The 17394-nt window shown below is 31.4% G+C and overlaps 5 protein-coding genes and 1 long non-coding RNA gene across 14 annotated transcripts; 4 read left to right on the forward strand and 2 right to left on the reverse strand.

Moving 5' to 3' along the window:
- The first annotated feature begins 963 nt into the window (after positions 1-963).
- On the forward strand, positions 964-6546 carry LOC117230670 (sideroflexin-2). Of its 5 annotated transcripts, XM_033488351.1 has the most exons (10): positions 984-1116; positions 1276-1377; positions 2497-2675; positions 4505-4675; positions 5025-5223; positions 5355-5480; positions 5554-5620; positions 5692-5791; positions 5909-5956; positions 6165-6546. In XM_033488351.1, exons 3-10 carry the CDS (start codon positions 2521-2523, stop codon positions 6277-6279), a joined length of 981 nt encoding a protein of 326 aa, XP_033344242.1. In that variant the 5' UTR covers positions 984-1116; positions 1276-1377; positions 2497-2520; the 3' UTR covers positions 6280-6546. The 5 variants fall into 5 exon arrangements, with proteins under 5 accessions (XP_033344240.1, XP_033344242.1, XP_033344241.1 ...); XM_033488349.1 differs by lacking the exon at positions 1276-1377 and having other exon boundaries at positions 964-1116; XM_033488350.1 differs by lacking the exon at positions 984-1116 and having other exon boundaries at positions 1146-1377.
- Positions 6547-6903: 357 nt separating this feature from the next.
- On the reverse strand, positions 6904-7382 carry LOC117230674 (anaphase-promoting complex subunit CDC26-like). Its single transcript, XM_033488358.1, has one exon. It carries the CDS (start codon positions 7238-7240, stop codon positions 7019-7021), a length of 222 nt encoding a protein of 73 aa, XP_033344249.1. The 5' UTR covers positions 7241-7382; the 3' UTR covers positions 6904-7018.
- A 426-nt stretch (positions 7383-7808) lies between these two features.
- Positions 7809-10856, forward strand: LOC117230668 (inhibitor of growth protein 3). Of its 3 annotated transcripts, none has more exons than XM_033488342.1 (6): positions 7809-8407; positions 8620-8691; positions 8762-9124; positions 9198-9618; positions 9702-9897; positions 9996-10856. In XM_033488342.1, the coding sequence occupies exons 2-6, from the start codon at positions 8664-8666 to the stop codon at positions 10110-10112; spliced, it is 1125 nt and encodes a 374-aa protein (XP_033344233.1). In that variant the 5' UTR covers positions 7809-8407; positions 8620-8663; the 3' UTR covers positions 10113-10856. The 3 variants fall into 3 exon arrangements, with proteins under 3 accessions (XP_033344233.1, XP_033344232.1, XP_033344234.1); XM_033488341.1 differs by having other exon boundaries at positions 7825-8178; XM_033488343.1 differs by lacking the exon at positions 7809-8407 and adding an exon at positions 8496-8514.
- Positions 9934-10298, reverse strand: LOC117230675. Its single transcript, XR_004492816.1, has 2 exons — positions 10159-10298; positions 9934-10080 (listed from the first exon to the last, which is right to left on the reverse strand). It is a non-coding gene; the product is annotated as an uncharacterized LOC117230675 (long non-coding RNA).
- A 269-nt stretch (positions 10857-11125) lies between the features above and the next one.
- On the forward strand, positions 11126-13561 carry LOC117230669 (phenoloxidase-activating factor 2-like). Of its 2 annotated transcripts, XM_033488345.1 has the most exons (7): positions 11126-11577; positions 11710-11793; positions 12170-12258; positions 12344-12582; positions 12710-12940; positions 13018-13219; positions 13360-13561. In XM_033488345.1, exons 1-7 carry the CDS (start codon positions 11553-11555, stop codon positions 13525-13527), a joined length of 1038 nt encoding a protein of 345 aa, XP_033344236.1. In that variant the 5' UTR covers positions 11126-11552; the 3' UTR covers positions 13528-13561. The 2 variants fall into 2 exon arrangements, with proteins under 2 accessions (XP_033344236.1, XP_033344235.1); XM_033488344.1 differs by having other exon boundaries at positions 11126-11793.
- A 382-nt stretch (positions 13562-13943) lies between these two features.
- LOC117230667 (protein cereblon) lies at positions 13944-17202 on the forward strand. Of its 2 annotated transcripts, none has more exons than XM_033488340.1 (7): positions 13944-14172; positions 14476-14591; positions 14718-15047; positions 15250-15502; positions 15599-15744; positions 15828-16024; positions 16088-16218. In XM_033488340.1, the coding sequence occupies exons 1-7, from the start codon at positions 14130-14132 to the stop codon at positions 16104-16106; spliced, it is 1104 nt and encodes a 367-aa protein (XP_033344231.1). In that variant the 5' UTR covers positions 13944-14129; the 3' UTR covers positions 16107-16218. The 2 variants fall into 2 exon arrangements, with proteins under 2 accessions (XP_033344231.1, XP_033344230.1); XM_033488339.1 differs by having other exon boundaries at positions 13946-14172; positions 16110-17202.
- The last annotated feature ends 192 nt before the right edge of the window (positions 17203-17394 follow it).

Here is a 17394-nt window from a genome sequence, read left to right on the forward strand (position 1 = left end):
TAATGAAACAGCTTTTAAGAGACATTATATTAAATGCAAAGTAATTAGTCAAATAACATTTAAAGGTAGTTGACTAAATTGAGGTAAACGATTGCAATTAACATACACATTCACGAATCATTATTTAACGTAATTAATGTGGAAACATAGTGATACTACCCGAAATTATAACATCAATTCTATCACAGTTATAACATAACTTTTACACTTTCAATATGCACGTGAATTCAAATGCAAATTCGCAAAATTTATTTAAATATAAATTAATATTTTGAAAACATGCCCGTTTTACATAAGAAACACAGTATAGAATGCAATAATATTTAAATTATATGTACATCAAGAACGATTGTATGGACATACATATATGTATTATAATTTATAATGTACATTTATAAAGCGTTCCTCCTCTTTTGTATGTGTGTCAACGGAAATTAAATTCTGCAAAGTACAGTTATTGCATTCAAAATAACTGAAAAAAGTAAGCTTCGATTTTATTGTTGTTGCCATATCGGCAAGCAGCCTGGAATGAATTGGCAGATGATTACGTCACCTTCGAATTCAATTGTAATATCTTATTTCTTGTTATTAATATAAAATTATTTATCGTGTCATTATTAAATAATTTGTGAAAAGAAGATTAATTAATATTATATATAACATATACATTAATCGAACTTTATTTACACATTATACCCAAAAATGTCAAAATAATTTGAACATAGTCTATACCAAAAATCAGCTTAATCAAATTTTATGTAAAAATTTGATCTTATAAGGTAGCCTGTTACTTGTATTAAAACAGTAGATTCTAATGTTGAAGCAAGCAACAAAAACTAAAAAAGAAGAATTGTTAGAAATTATCGATCCTTTCAATATTCAATAAAGATAGACAGACAACGATCCATGAGGAAGAAAAGGAAGAATCATTCAAACGGAGCGAATGGTACGATGATAATAACAATAATAAAGACAGCGGTGTCCGGGAAGGGACAAGCGCAGGGGCGTAGCAAGGTAGCTGGCGCTGGTGTAGGGTACCAATCAGCTGGCGTGCGCGGTGTTACGGTAGACAGCAGAACAGAACAGGCTCTCTGGAAGTGACATACGTTTTCACGGGTAAGCGGACAAAAAATTGGCTGCCACTTATATGCGTTACATAATATGCGGTCGTGCACGTGTAGTTTGACATAGTGCGGCCGAAGGTGAAAATACACACGAACATTCGACTATTTTGCTACGTCGTTCTTGAATGAAAATGTGCCTGTATTTAAACAGAAAGTGGGTTGTTCTTCAACTGCCAGCCTCTCTTGTCGAGAATGGTCGATAATTGATCAGAACCGAGATACCCTGCTCGAGATCATTCGAAAATGCAAACACGCAAGTATCTTGCCATGACGTCATACAGATGAAAGACGATAAAATATAGCCTGAATATGGGAGATAAAACAAACACATCCCTAGACTTACATACTAAACTACGTATGATCAATGCACGTTACACTGTACGTAGTGGCTTAGGTTATGCCGTACGCCGTATACCGTATTTTCGTGGACGCAGGGCCCGCGAAGATAAGGATACGCGCATGCAAGTTCGGCTATCGAACTTTACCGACTGAAACCGGGTGTCTTACATACTTAACAATAATATATCGATTGATGGATCGAATTTGGCATTGTCTGTTAATTTTCTATTATAATTCATATAGTCTGCGTTTGCCTTTTAGAGTCTCGCTCGTACATTGAATGGTATGTTCGGTGTCACAGTGTCAAATAATCGATACGTACGCCTTCTCTGTTTGCAAACGATCTTTCGAACGTTTTGCACCATATACCATTAAAGCATAAAACATTTAATATGACAATCTCGGTACGATATTAACATTCAGTGGTTTTTGTGCGTCCTTGTTATTTCGTTAGATAACACTATAGATAAAATTTGTATTTACAAAGCAACGACAAAGTGATCTTACTAATGCATTGGTTGCACTGTGTACGAATTATATCTTTCATTTTTATTATATTCGTAATATTATATTCGATATTATTTCACATATAATTTTAACTTATTTGAGTTTCCTCTACCTACTTTTGCCAACATAACGAATTACTACAAATTTAAAGTATATTCTTATCAGTGAAAGAGTAAGACGATAAAATGTCTTCTAATCTCTAGACCGAATGTTTCATAAATTTAACATATTCTCAAAAACAAACAATTCACAGCCTACCCACGAAACAGTTAACTTGAAAGTACACCATTCGGTAAACAACGATTCTAGAGTTCACCGTGAATATTTTGTAAATACATAATAACAATATTTCTACATATTACACAATGACCATAAGTCATTGGTAAACCTGTCTCTATACATACTATATTAACGGACTTCATCAACTTCTCCGTTTCAACCGGTCCTTTCTGCTTTTTGATATCGTTTGCTAAAATATGCTTTAAATGTCAGTTTAATAGATTGCATTTCACGTTTATTGACAAAGATTGAGATCGCAGTACCCTCAAAGATGGGGGAGGAGAGACTGGACGTCGACCAACCTCTATGGGATCTTAGCACCTTCGTAGGCAGATGGAAGCATTTCTTGTGGCAAACTGATTTCCGCACTTGTACCGTTGGTGATTCCCAGTTGCTAGCAGCAAAGAAACTATGCGAAGACTATAAGTGAGTATGAGCAATCGGTTTAGTTTTGCTTGACCACTAGCCAATCTATTGGACTATTACATAAACGTAAAACTTATAGAAAACAAATGATTTGTTACGTATGAGCGCAAAACGTTTACGTAGATTAATACACATTTTAATTTATATATCAGAAATTTTAATATATTATGTATATGATGAAGAGGGTACGACAATTAAGGACACTTCAATGTTATTTATATTTTTCTAAGTTAATAATAATTAAACAATAAAAGTGTGTGAGTTGTAATAATAGCGAAATATGTTTCTACATATTATATTATATTGTATTACTTGCTCGTTATCAGTCGAACAAGAAGATATTAAATTATTCGATATTACTTTGTAAAAACTTTTATAAAAAATATTTTCTTGACATTAATCTTGTTTTACGATTGACAGAATGTGATTTGAAGTATGTGATACAAGAATCGCGTCTTTTCATGGCGTCTTTATCGTGCTCGAAGAAACATTATTGCATAACGAACGTTATCGATAAATGCAGTTTACTATGTTAAGTATTTCAAGGATAAAACGATATAATTATGTTCTAACAAAATCGTTACTTATAAATAAAGATCGCACTAACAATCACAGTTATTATAATTAAAAATATTTCACTAAGTATCTTTTATGTTCAAAATATATCCATTTTAAATTCTCATAGTATATTTATAAAAAGCAAATAGAGTCATTTTAATCTATAACTTAATTGTTCAAGAAAATAATTGGAAAGAATTAAAAGCGATTGTCATTCTATAAATATAGCATTCTATTTAAACTTTAAATATAGAGAGCTGACCTTGAAACTCCTTTCACGCCTCCGCATTCCCTTTTCTCTCCGTGGAATTTTAACAGCCTTTTTCAACCCCATATACGAATGTGTATTTTATTTCATAGTCCAGTTTAATTGCATGAATTTTCTCAATCGTACTTCTAGTGTATAAAATAAATTAAAACGAATAAAAGGAATAAAACGCAACAATAGTTTTTCAGATGCAATTCGACCATCTTTTCTTGCATGTTTTGCTCGATTTCTCTAATGAAGGATTACGATGCAGGTGATTACGTACATGTAATTTATATAATATAAGTAACCATGGCACGGATGAAAGAACGATTTTATGGGAAACGGAAGTCATAAGGATCTTGCATCGAATCAGATTTTTATTTTAATCCCGTAGCAGGTGATCGAAAGATTTACATTCTATTACGTATCATATTGAAGAAAAAAGGAAATAAAAACCTATCGGTCACTGCAGGCATTGCAAATATTCTCCACGGCATCTTTACATTCCTTTTCTTCATGAATTGATAGTGTCGGTTGGTCAAGTGTGTAATGTATTAGCCGATTGTAAAACTAGTAAAATAATCGTTTTGGGGGAAAAGAAGACAATAAATCAAGCCTGTGTACAAAATTGTAGATTTTCAGACAAAAAATTTATCGATAATTGTACCAAAAAAGAAAATAATATTTGAACATTTTTAAAAGTGAAATACTAGGGAGGAAAATACATAGTTAGGAACATATTTTCAATAATTTTAATCTAAATTAAGATCTCAGAAAGAATATTTCATGTGAATGCGCATATTTCCTGTAACTTGAAGAAATTTCTCTGTCATCTTTCTGAATCGTTCCTTAAACACGCTCTATCTAATTGTTTAGAGTGATACTATTCCTTCATTTGTATTTCTTGCAAATTTTTCGATACATGTAGCTATTATCAGAATTTTTAACATAAATTTTCACGTATCCTTATAACTCGCTGTTTTTGAGTCTACGAAAAATCAATAGTCTGTTTATCCCTTAGACTTGGGAAGGAGCCAGCTGGTACAACCCGGGAGCAAATCATCTATGCTAAGAAGCTTTACGAGTCAGCCTTTCATCCCGACACCGGTGACCTGCAGAATGTCTTCGGTAGAATGTCCTTTCAAGTGCCAGGCGGAATGCTTATCACTGGTGCTATGCTTCAGTTTTACAAGTAAATTGTCTCTCTGCGTATTGTCCACCTTAAACTATGCCACTGTAAACAAGATAACATTCTCGAAACGCAAGAAATTTAAAAATCCATTCAATAGCAATTTGTTTTCAAAGATAATTTTCTAAAAATGAAACAATGGAATATGGAAAAATTCTCTATTAATATGGCTCTTAAGATTAATTTTACGAAAATACTAATTAATCTTTTTTTGTAATAGATTTAATTGCAAGTAGCAGAAATATCCTTGATTTTCGATTGAAAGATGTAACTATTTTGTTGACTTTGTAGAATTTATTTTATATAAGCATTTTATACGAAAAAGACTGTTCATTCACAACAATTGTTGCAGAACAACCACAGCTGTGGTTTTTTGGCAATGGGTAAACCAGTCGTTCAACGCGTTCGTTAACTATACGAACAGAAATGCCAACAGTCCTACGACCGTGTCTCAATTAGGACTGGCATATGTCAGTGCTACCTCAGCGGCCATGATAACGGCTATAGGATTCAAGTCCTTTTGGGCAAAACGGGCAAGCACCCTTATGGCGGTAAAATGTTTAATTCCTGAAAACTCAAATTAATACTTTCGTAACAAATTGACTTCAAAATGATTCTGTGTCACAAAGCTATCCTTTTAATTATTTGATTAAGTATAATATTTGGAAGTTTAACTATTTAGCGCTACGTGCCGTTCGCTGCCGTGGCAGCTGCAAATTGCGTGAATATTCCCCTGATGCGGCAGAACGAAATCACTAATGGAATCGACATCAGTGACGAGAATGGCAATAAGTTGACCAAGTCAAAAGTAGGTTGCATTCGACGTTCGTTATAGAATAAAGTGTACCACTGAAGAGAAGTAAATACATGATCCATTTCAGTTCGCCGCAGTTAAAGGTATCAGCCAAGTAGTCATCTCGAGAATTGTTATGTGTGCACCTGGCATGTGTAAGTATAAAATGTAGAGCACGAGATCAAACGCGTGCTAACTTAATGAAACACAAATTTATATGGTTCAGTGATTCTACCACCCATGATGGAAAGACTAGAAAAATATGCTTGGATGCAGAAGATCAAATTTTTGCACGCACCTATACAAGTTATGTTGGTCGGTTGTTTGTAAGTATTTTTTAAACATATATTTTTTAAATTTTAGATTACTGTAACATTATTAGTCGACTACAGTGGTTTAAAGGTTGGACGTTCATAGAAAAAAAATACTCATTAATATTTCAGTCTGACGTTTATGGTTCCTACGGCATGTGCGTTATTCCCTCAAAACTGGTGAGCTTTTATAAATTTTATACATATATATTTTATCAAACGAACAATACAATTCTTTTACATTGAAAATCAATCAATGTTTACCATTTATGTTTTTGCGCTGAATATTTATATATTGACCCAAAAATTAACATATATAAATAATAAACAATACAAATTTTGTGTAAACATACATAATTTTTATGTATACTTTGTATATATTTCATAGCTCAATTAAATCTTGTGATTTGGAACGCTGGGAGCCTGAAAATTACGAACTTTTGAAGAAGAATTGTAAAAGCAGAGATATACCCAAATACTTATACTTCAACAAAGGTTTATAATTCATAGAGAACGTAGTCGTGATAAAAAATCATCGAGGACGCTCTTTTTTATCACCCTTAGGGGATAAGCGAGCTAATTAATAATGGAATTGAAATTTTCCCATAGAATAATGTCGGGAATATTTTTAGTTTTCTGCTGGTTCAGAGGGTGAAGAGAGCTTGTTTCGAGGAGAACAATAAATACGACAATATTGCATTTCAAATAATTCTTGTTCTATATAGCAATACATTTTATTTGTAAATTTCATAATATACATGCTAAATCAGTGCATTTTATTATTCATCGTGTATGTTGATCGGTATCCTCTTGTGATAGGAATAACAATAGAATCGCTAACATGTAATTACCTTTTGTACACGAGACATTTCAGACAGCAATAATCTATTTCTACTAAACGCTCAATCATCTTGCTTTAATTAAACTAGGTAAACAAACATATGTATTTGTTAATGACTTAAATGGCGATATCATAATATTACACATTGTATTGTTGAACCTCTGTGTCATAGATCTTAAAACAACTGTCGATGTTCTATTGTTACTACCTCCTTCAACTGTTATACGTTATAAAAGAAAACGCTGCCATGTATATTTTAGTAATATTACAATAAACACTTTGGAAACTGAATTTCAATGGATTTATTTTATTTCATGATGGACTACAGTCAATTACATGGTAATATTGGAACAAACATAAAAAATAATATAATCCAGAATACATAAGTATTATATAAAAAGCTATAAATTTGGCCGACAATGTGTAGTTTGAGCTTGTTGCGGCATATAACCGATGCGTTCTTGAATTTCACTTTGCGGGATTTTACCACCCCAGGGGGGAGGATTGAATGTTGTAGGTGGTCTTTCTGATTCTTTCTTAGCTTCGAGAGCTTTCCTCATCGCCTCATATTCTTGCAGATCGTCTAGTCGTAAGTCGATTCTCGTCGGACTGCGCCGTATCATTTTACGAAGGAAAAGTTCAACGCACCTTTCTTTTAGTATAAAAAGATCTTATAATACGTCGATCAATATGCAGGGAATATTGTTAATAAAGACCAAGAGAAAGAATCCTAACTTTCTTTAATCCTTAATACTACACAATCGTCTGCAACATATTTATAAAACAATGTTTTATTTTTAAATATTCTTATTCTGCTTTAAATCCTTGATTTTTATCAGAAGTACTTCAAATTTTTATAGATTCGAGAACAAATCCCTGCCTAGGGTTTTAATCTTATAGATATAAGATTGATTAAATTTTATATCATATGGATTTAAGAAATAACAAATCTTTTTACATATCATATATTATGTGTGCAATACATACAGAATACATTTATATCCATTATGCAACTAATAAGTATATATTATTAAGAGTTGGAGATATAAGATTTAAGAAATGAAATAAATGTAATGATAATATTTATTTGATAAATGAAAATATTAATGTCTGAATTGATAGAAATATTTGACTAAAAAATAAGAATGTAAAATATTTCGCACGGGGCACAGAACCATGTAAAGTCACCCCTGAAAGTTACGTTAAGATGGCGGATTACAAGGAATAGATAACTGGCCAGTAATAATTCCGAAATAAATAACACTTTTAAGAATGCACTAATTACTGGACCATTTATATTCGCGAAAATGACATTTTTTCTACGATATTTCGTACGAATCGTCCATAGATTCGCATCATTTACAGAACTAGCGTGAAAATGTGGGTACAACAAGGGATTTGGCCGCCGTAAACACGCTTCTGATCGAGTGCTACAATTTTCGTTGATTTTGTCACGGCGGCAAGCACTCCCCTTTAGTAAATTGTAAATAATTGTAAATTAAGCACCAGGTAACGAAGCGCCAGCAGAAAAGGATGCTTTACTTGGAAGATTATGTTGAAAGTACGTAAAAACGAGGCATGCTCTGCTTACCCAGCTTTTGAAGAAAGTTACTAATCTTTCCAAATATACTCTCTCGCACAAACATCAGAAGCGTTTCTTAAAGCGAATATTTTAGTAGATATTGTATTATCACATGTAATCATTTAAATGCTGGCTTTTATTTTATTATCGAGTTAAATACCTCATTATATGAGCAATTTATTGATATACCATTCTTTGTAAGTTTAAGGTTAGTTGTATGTTTTCTAAATAGTGTATAACTTCTCTACTCTACCTAATATATTTTGGAGTTAAACTGTAACTTGTAATATTTCTTGTGAATAGAATGCGAACATTGTAATTATTATATTAATTAGATAAATGTCATTTATTCTTAAGTAATTAATCTTTTTTATGTTGGTTTTGTTTGGTTATGTTAACCTTCTTCTTTTGCGGTTCCAGTGATCGAGCACCTACCACAAGAATTAAGAGACCGGTTCACAGAAATGAGAGAAATGGACTTAGGTGTACAGAGTATGTACACATTATTATGGACTATATTTATTATTTATGAATCATATTAATAATTGCTCAATTATTGCAGATTCAATGGATAGTTTAGAAAAAAAAGTAAAGATTTTTTTTGCAAATGCAAAAAAGATGAAACCTAGTGAAAAGGAAGCAGAATATGAAGCTATTAGAAGAGAATATTATAAAACTTTAGAGGATGCAGATGAGAAGGTGCATTTAGCTAATCAGATGTATGACTTAGTAGATAGATATTTGAGAAGATTAGACCAGGAATTGCACAAATTTAAAATGGAACTGGAAGCAGATAATAAAGGTATCACAGAAATACTGGAGAAAAGGTCATTGGAGCTAGATCAACCACCTACGAATAGTAGTCAAAAAGAGAATCGATATAGCTTTACAACATCCAGTAGGTCACGAGACAATCATAGTCATTGTAAGTATTCCCTTGCTTCAATTAAATTTTATTCAATATGAAAAATACTTTAGACTAATAAAAATTTTTATAGCTCGAGCAGAAAAAAGGAGAGATTCAAATGCATCTTCTACATCAATAGAAAAACGCTTAGCTATAGAAAAAATTTCTCCAAGTCTTCCTGAATCGCGACCAGCTTCTGCAAATTCAGGACCAATTATCGCCGCTACTAGCGTGCCATCTACTCCTACAGCAATCGCGAATTCTGTTGGTTCTGTGAGTTATAATCTCGGTCACATAGGAGCTGGTGGAAATGCTATAGCAGCTGCAGCATCACAAGCAATTGCTGCGACGCAACAAATGCAACATGGCAGACGTACTGCCAGCTTAAAAGCTAGTTATGAAGCCATTAACACTGGAGGTGTACATGCAGCCGAATTTAGTAGAGAATTAGCTGGCGCTGCTCAGACTGCTATTGCAGCTATACAGCAAGAAACAACTAAAAAGCATAAAAAGTATGCATCTGCTAGAAGACCTCTGTACCCTTTGTGAAAATTTTCGCGTGTTTGCTTTGAATGAATATTATTACTCATTTTAGAAAAGTAACTGCTGTCCCAAGTTCGAGTGTAGTTGCTGCCTCTGTTCAGCAACCTGTATCACCTCCAGTTATAACTACAAATACACAAGTTGTAGATTCAGATAATCCAGATTGGACTTATGATCCAAATGAACCAAGATATTGTATATGTAATCAAGTATCTTATGGGGATATGGTTGCCTGTGACAATTCAGATGTAAGCTAACCTTTTTTCCTTATATATATTTCCGTATGAGTCAAGTAAGAATATTTATATTTATTAAACATTTATTTTTTCTCATTATCTTTTTATAGTGTCCTTTTGAATGGTTTCACTATCCATGTGTGGGTATCACTGCACCTCCAAAAGGAAAATGGTACTGTCCTCAATGTACATCTTCTATGAAGAGACGTGGAGGTCGGAAAAACTGATCGTACTATAACCAGTGCAAATATAATGAGAAAAAATTGATACTACCTCTTAGGCATTGTCCGTCAAGTACCAACTTAGTTAGGAAGCTATTAATTCTGATTTTATATCAATTTTTAAATATGTTTAAAGTTTAAGTCTTGATCTTATCTGGTCTTGATCTTGTCCCAGGAAACTTAAAGTTCTGTCTGTGAAGCAAAAAAAAGCAGCTTTTTTTACTGCATTTTATAGACATAACGGGAGGATCAGACGGTGCAAAAAGTGGGCCTCGAACAAATTTCGTTTTACGAGAAAATTTTTCGCATAAAAGCATTGCAAATATTTCTTAATACTTTTTGCACCATTCTATACCACGACCATATTAGATAGTTTCTACGAATTTACATTGAAAAGTAACCTTTTCCTCTGGTAATACGTAATACGATTCATTGACTGAAACACCAGAGGCGATTTTCACTGTGAATTTTTCGAAATTTTTGTTTTTAGTTTACGCAATGTCAAACAATCTTCGTATATTTACGTCCTCGTGTTAGTTCAGACGTGTTTAGTATCTCGCTGAATTGACAACTAGGCGAGCAATAACATTTTAAGTGTTCTACGCTTTGAGAAAGAAATAAACAAGAGAGTGAGAGAGCGAGAGAGCGAAAGATAGAGAGAGAGAGAGAGAACCGATAACAAATTGTGAGAATACTACTTTCGAAATGTAGCAACTTGATGTATAAATAAAGCGACCGATGCAAGATTTATCATTTGTATTACTATCATTCATAAAGATGTTTCTTTCGAGTTTCTCTCATTATTACAATTAATATTCCTCATTTAGATATGTCCCATCCTAAAATTACTCTCGTATTATGAAAATAGTTTATTGAATCATTGGAACATTTCATTTTTAAAATAATTCAAGTATCTTATCGTTTCTGATCTGATTAACCACGAGTTAACTGCAAGGACATATTTAACTTATTTATCCTTCAAAAAGGGTGTCGCTATTAAAATAACTGTAATTATCACGATTTAACGTTATAAAAAGGGAAATATGCTTGTTAGTCATATGTGATTCATAGTTGACAATTCCTTATGGCAATTTGTAGCACATTTAAAATATTGTTGACATCAAAATATAAAAAGAAGGAAACTGAGGCAAAAAAACAGTATAATTATGATGTGACTCATGACATTACTACCGGGCACCGGGAACCCGTAATTATTGACCTTCTTTATTTCAGAGCATGTCTAACCTTGCTTTTCGTTCCACTTCGAACATTTTACTACGTATAAAAATTGAATAACATTACAACATCTGTGTCATACATAAATGAAGACATAATCATGATCGGAAGTAATTTACGCCAAATTATTTAGCAATTTACGCGCAAAGGACTCCACTATCTGTGAAAGGTCGCACATTATTTTCGTTCCGAAAGAATGTACGAGTTAATATGCTTCTGCAAAATGCGTTGCAAGGTATCCTGGTTGTATATAAATCAACGGAGGCTCGCGAGTTTGAAATCTTGTTCTTTTTCAACTCTGCGCGCTCTTGTAAAGTACAGGAAATTATTTTGCAACATTCAATTATGTCTTATATACTATTTGCAGTTTTCTTCGTTACGGGCATTCTAAGGGACTGTGCTCTGGCACAGGATACGATTACTTTTGGCAGTAATGCAGTTGTGTCATCAAGTATGAGTATAAGAAGAATTTTAAACAAACTTGAGGAATTTAAATCTTTTTTGGCCCTTCTCGTTTTCAGAAAAATACTTCAGTTTTTGAAGACTGGAAATTTCTTTGAAATCTAATTCCGATTGCATTATTATTCCGTAAAACTTTTCTAAATAAAGGATGGTGTATTAACTATATTTTCAAACATAAAATATTTGCTAAAAATAAGATGTATTCTATTTCTATCGATAAAATATTACCGAAACATGATTTTGGTCGCTTTTGAATTTATTTTTGAATGTGAATTTTAAAATTTCTAGAGAAATTATATTTTACTGTAGAAAAAATGTATTTAAGTTAAATATTCGGTTATAAGTTATTAAATTTTATATTTAAGCTTACAGTGACACAGGTTATTCGTGCTGTGTTCCAAAGGACAACTGCCCATATTCCAATACGGGAATCGATATTCGAATTGTTAATGGAGTATGTATGAGTAATGTATTTAATAGTTTAATGATTAGAGATGTCATTTTCTCAAAAAATACATCGTCTTAATTTTAATTTTTAGAATTCGAATTGTCCCGCTGGCCAAGTGTGTTGTTGCTCGCCTTCTTCGGGAAACTTGGTCGACTCTAGTTGCGGTGTCAGAAAAATTCCAGTGTCTGCACATCCTCAAGGTCAAGCCAGTTACGGAGCATATCCCTGGCAAGCTGCACTTTTAACGACTAACGACGTTTATGTTGGTTCGGGTGTACTTATTACTCCAAACCATGTGTTAACTGTCGCCCACAAAGTAGCATCTTACACGTAATTTATACTTTATTTTAATTCCAAAAAATATTGGTATTTTTATTCCCTTTTGTGTCTTTTATATATTATTTTTCAATAAAAGAAATTTAATATTTCAAATAAAAATAAATATACTTTTCTATAGAAATGATGGACTTAAAGTGAGACTAGGAGAATGGGATGAACAGTCCACCAGTGAGACTTATCCATATCAAGAATATTCAATTAAACAAATATCTATACACTCTCAATTCAATTCTGCTAATCTTCAAAATGATGTAGCAGTAATAACTTTAAATAGTACTGTTCCAATTTCAAGCAGTCCTAATATAAACACTGCATGTCTTCCTACAGGAATACCTGCAGCTTCTACAAGGTATGCAGAAAATCTATATTTAATATTGAGTTTTATTTAATCATAATAACTTTATATGCTCCATATTTTTCTTTAAGATGTTGGGTGTCAGGCTGGGGGAAGGATGCATTTGGTACAAATGGCAAATATCAAAGTATAACAAAAGAAGTAGATGTACCAATTGTTGATCAATCAATCTGTGAAAATGCTTTAAGGCAAACTAGGCTTGGACGTTCCTTTATGTTGAATAAAAATAGTTTCATATGTGCAGGGGGGGAACAAGGAAAAGATGCATGCACAGTAAGTTATTAACGTGTTAAGATCAGATTTTAGTAACAAATATTAAATAATATTATTGATATCATTTAGCTCATGTTTTTAACAAGTATTTAATTTGTTAATTCCCTTGGAAGTACTTATTTTGATTAAAATTCTTCTAGGGTGATGGTGGTTCACCATTAGTATGTCAATTTGGTAACAACCAATGGCAAGTTGTTGGAATAGTTGCATGGGGTATTGGTTGTGCAACTAGTAATATTCCTGGTGTATATGTCAATGTGTATAATTATATTCCATGGATTACACAACAAATAACTCAGAGCAAATGATTATACAAAATATAATAAATGTCTTACAAATTGACAACCGTTTTTTGTAAAATATGTTTTTTTGTAAATTATTTATATTACAATTGTATTCTCATATTTTTCTATGATATTTGTATAACTTTTACAAATTTTTGTTTTTTCTAATAATACTTCATAATGTAGTTGCATAAATTTATTCATTTAAATATATTTGTATATGAATTGCTAAATATATTACTGCGCAGAAAATATATGCAATATTATCGTATATTTTCCCTGAAATAATTGACGAAGTACATATTTAACACTTTAAATTTTACATGTAAGATAAACTTAATGCACGTTTTATAAATAAAGCAATTTTGTATTTTGAAAACATAATTATTTTGCCGATAAGGTAATTAAAAATCGAAATGTATTTAATATGACTTAAGTGATAAGAAAACAACGTATAGATTTACATTCTAAATGAAGCTTGATTCATGAAAACTGTAAAGTGCATTTTATGTAAATACATAAATTGATGATAGGGGGCTTATCGTGTTTGACGTTTGTGAGAGGAAAAGTACTTATTGTTTACAATTTTACAAGATCTCAAAAGTTCAGAGGAATAGGTAGATGACATGGATGCCAATGCAGATGATGACGGAACACACAGCGAATTAGGTATATCTTTTTACATGGCGCACATTTAAATATATTAAATTATCCTTTAAACAATTACAGGTTATGTAGTGAGATTTCCACATATTGTTCCAAAATGCAGAGATTCTTTCTTATCAATTACTTATAAAATTATACGTCTTAAATTTTTACAATTTTACATACACGTTATTTTTCTACTTCTGATACTTTCATATCATTATACTCTCGTATTATCCTTATAAATTACCAAGTTTTTTGTATGCATACATATATGCCTTCATACATAAAGAAACACAAGAAAAGAATAAAATATTTGTATTACAGAATATCCAGAAAATAGACAAAATAATGTCGAAGAGGATTATTCAGAAGAAAATACAGATGAAACATCTATATCTACTGAAAGTACTTTTGACTTGACATTACCAGCAACACATTCTGTAAATTTTCAATATATGTTTCCAAATTTATATTAAATATTTGTTTTTAATTTTTTATGTAATTTAGACAGAAAGATATTATTTGAGTTGTGTTTGGAATGTTATAATATAAATGTATTTAATTAGTATTTAGGGCATAATTTAGAAGAACTTAGAGGGAGGACAATATTAGATGATGGACTTTACGTTAACTTGCCATTATTAGTGAAACAGTCTGTCATGTTATTTCCTGGACAAACATTACCAATGACAGTATTTGATGCACAAACCATTGATATGATAAGAACTTGCATTGAAAATGACAGGACATTAGGTGTTGTATGTTTGGGATATGATAAAATGGTACCAATAGGCACAACTGCTGAAATTTATGAATGTATGTATGATCCTGATCAAGGTTTTCGTTTGAAAGCTAAAGGCAGGCAAAGATTTAAGATTCTCAGAGTTATAATTCAGGTAAGTTTTAAAATAAATCATCATATATGTAATATAGTAATTGTCAAAGTAATAATATATGTTAATGAATTATTTATTATATATGTAAATTTCCTTTGTTCTTCTATACATTCATGACTCTTATAACAAGGGAATTTGCTTGTAAAATCAGGTATTTCTGAAAAAAAAAAAACGATTAATATATTTACTTCTATATATGTAGGGATATGATAAAATATCAGCCCGTGTACAAGTTTTACCAGAAATAACGCTTGGGCCACCATTCTTAGACGAACGTATAGCCTCGTTAGATCATATACGAATACATCCAAAAAATGAGGAAGATTTTAAGAAACAAGAAAAAGTAGAAAATTTAGATGCTGTAGTAACCCCTTGGCCTGCTTGGGTATACCGACAATATGATCCTTTAAGACTTTCATTAAAAATACGACAACGTTTACAATTTATCGAAAGCAGTATGTACTAGTACTATACATGATTCTTATACAATATCCTGTAATTTTAATGTTGTTTGTACATCATTTTAACTTAAAATTATTGATTGATTACAGAAGGAAGTAGTATACCAGAAGATCCATCAGACTTATCATTCTGGGTTGCCCAAAATTTGTTACTAGATGATAATGAGCGAATCGTTTTATTAAATTACGATTGCGCAATTTCAAGGCTACAAAGAGAAATGAAATATCTAGTAGAAGTATATAAAATTAACAATTTCTATTAAATCTTTCTAAATACAATTATTTTAAATCTCTAAGATTAATAGATCATATTTTATAGGATAAAGTATTTGTTTGTTGTAATTGCGATTCTTACATTGGAAGACAATCACATATGTTTCCAATGAGTAAAGAAGGTCCACAGGGTACATATTGTAACCCTTCTGGTATTATACATGAAACTGTAACTTTATATCACGCGCAAGGCCTTGCCCTAAGTGATAATCCACCGTCAATAAATTATACATGGTTTCCAGGGTAAGAATTATTTCTTCATATATTTTATTCTATTCTTTCATACTTTACATTAAATTACTTTAGACGTGGATTTATTTCATGATAGATACGCCTGGACTGTCGCAACGTGTAGAAATTGTGGTGATCATATGGGATGGAGGTTTACAGCAGTTCAAAATAATTTAAGACCTAGGGCATTTTGGGGATTGATACGTAAAAGTTTGAAAAGTAAAGAAAAATGAGCAAATCAAAAATTCAATAAATACCTTAGACCGAAAGGTTCGTTAGTTTGGAAAACCTGGTGCAAATTCCCATAGTTCTTTAGTGTTATATGACTATGTGCAATGTTTATACTACCTTTGTGTTTAGCGTTTGTGCTGTTGTGAGCTTTCACTAGCGATAATATTAATTTTTCCAGTATCAAAGAAAACTATATAACATATTGGAATAATTATTTACCATGAATTGTCAATCAACTGACGTACAGTATAAACAAATTTTAACAACTGTGTGTACATAGAATTTAATTTCATAGCTACTTATAGCTATATATAAGCATGAGTTATGAGATTGATATAAAACTGCATTAATTTTTACATGATTGTATTTCATATTTATATTAAATTTAAAACGTAAATTAAATGGATCAATCAATATAAAAAAAATATATATCAACTATTATTTTTGTAAGAGCAGTTTATTCTGCTTCATATGCTTTTAATCAGTGTCTGGATAACATACAATTCTCAACTTAAATTTTTTATTTAACTAGTCACTATGAGACATATACATCTATCTTCAATATCAGTATAGTAATATGATAAGAATTTGTCAACGTACCTTGCCTAATAAATTTGCAAATCGGAGGTTGCTGACATTTAATAGTAATTAGATACAAATTTTTTACGATTTTTATGTTGTCACTTAACACGATGAAGTAGCGATAAATTCATGAAAGATTGAAATAGTATTGATTTTTCTTATTGGTGTGTAATATTTACATGTTTTTCTTTTCACATTATTATTTAGGAATGCATGTATAATTGCAAAATGAGTTTAACTTTATGCCATTATTGTACTGAACTTCAATAATTATATACAAGCTATGATCAAAGATATAATACATGTTACTGGAATATGCTATTTTGTTATTTGTATATCAGAATTTAATAAATGTGAATTTAACGTGAAAAACGTTATTTACAAATTACTTGATCTTTTATTACTTAGAAAAAAATATTTTGAATGGGTTTAGACACACAAGGGAAGATGAAATTGAAGGTGAGTATATAAGAAGGCAGGAAAATTAAATGAGATATTTGAAAGGAAACAGGATATTATGAATTAAACTGCATTTTTTCATTAATATCTTGCGCATGTTGTATATTTCT

This window comes from Bombus vosnesenskii, unplaced genomic scaffold (genome assembly GCF_011952255.1).
Source record: "Bombus vosnesenskii isolate JDL3184/JDL3185 unplaced genomic scaffold, Bvos_JDL3184-5_v1.1 scf7180000013267, whole genome shotgun sequence".
NCBI lineage: Eukaryota > Metazoa > Arthropoda > Insecta > Hymenoptera > Apidae > Bombus > Bombus vosnesenskii.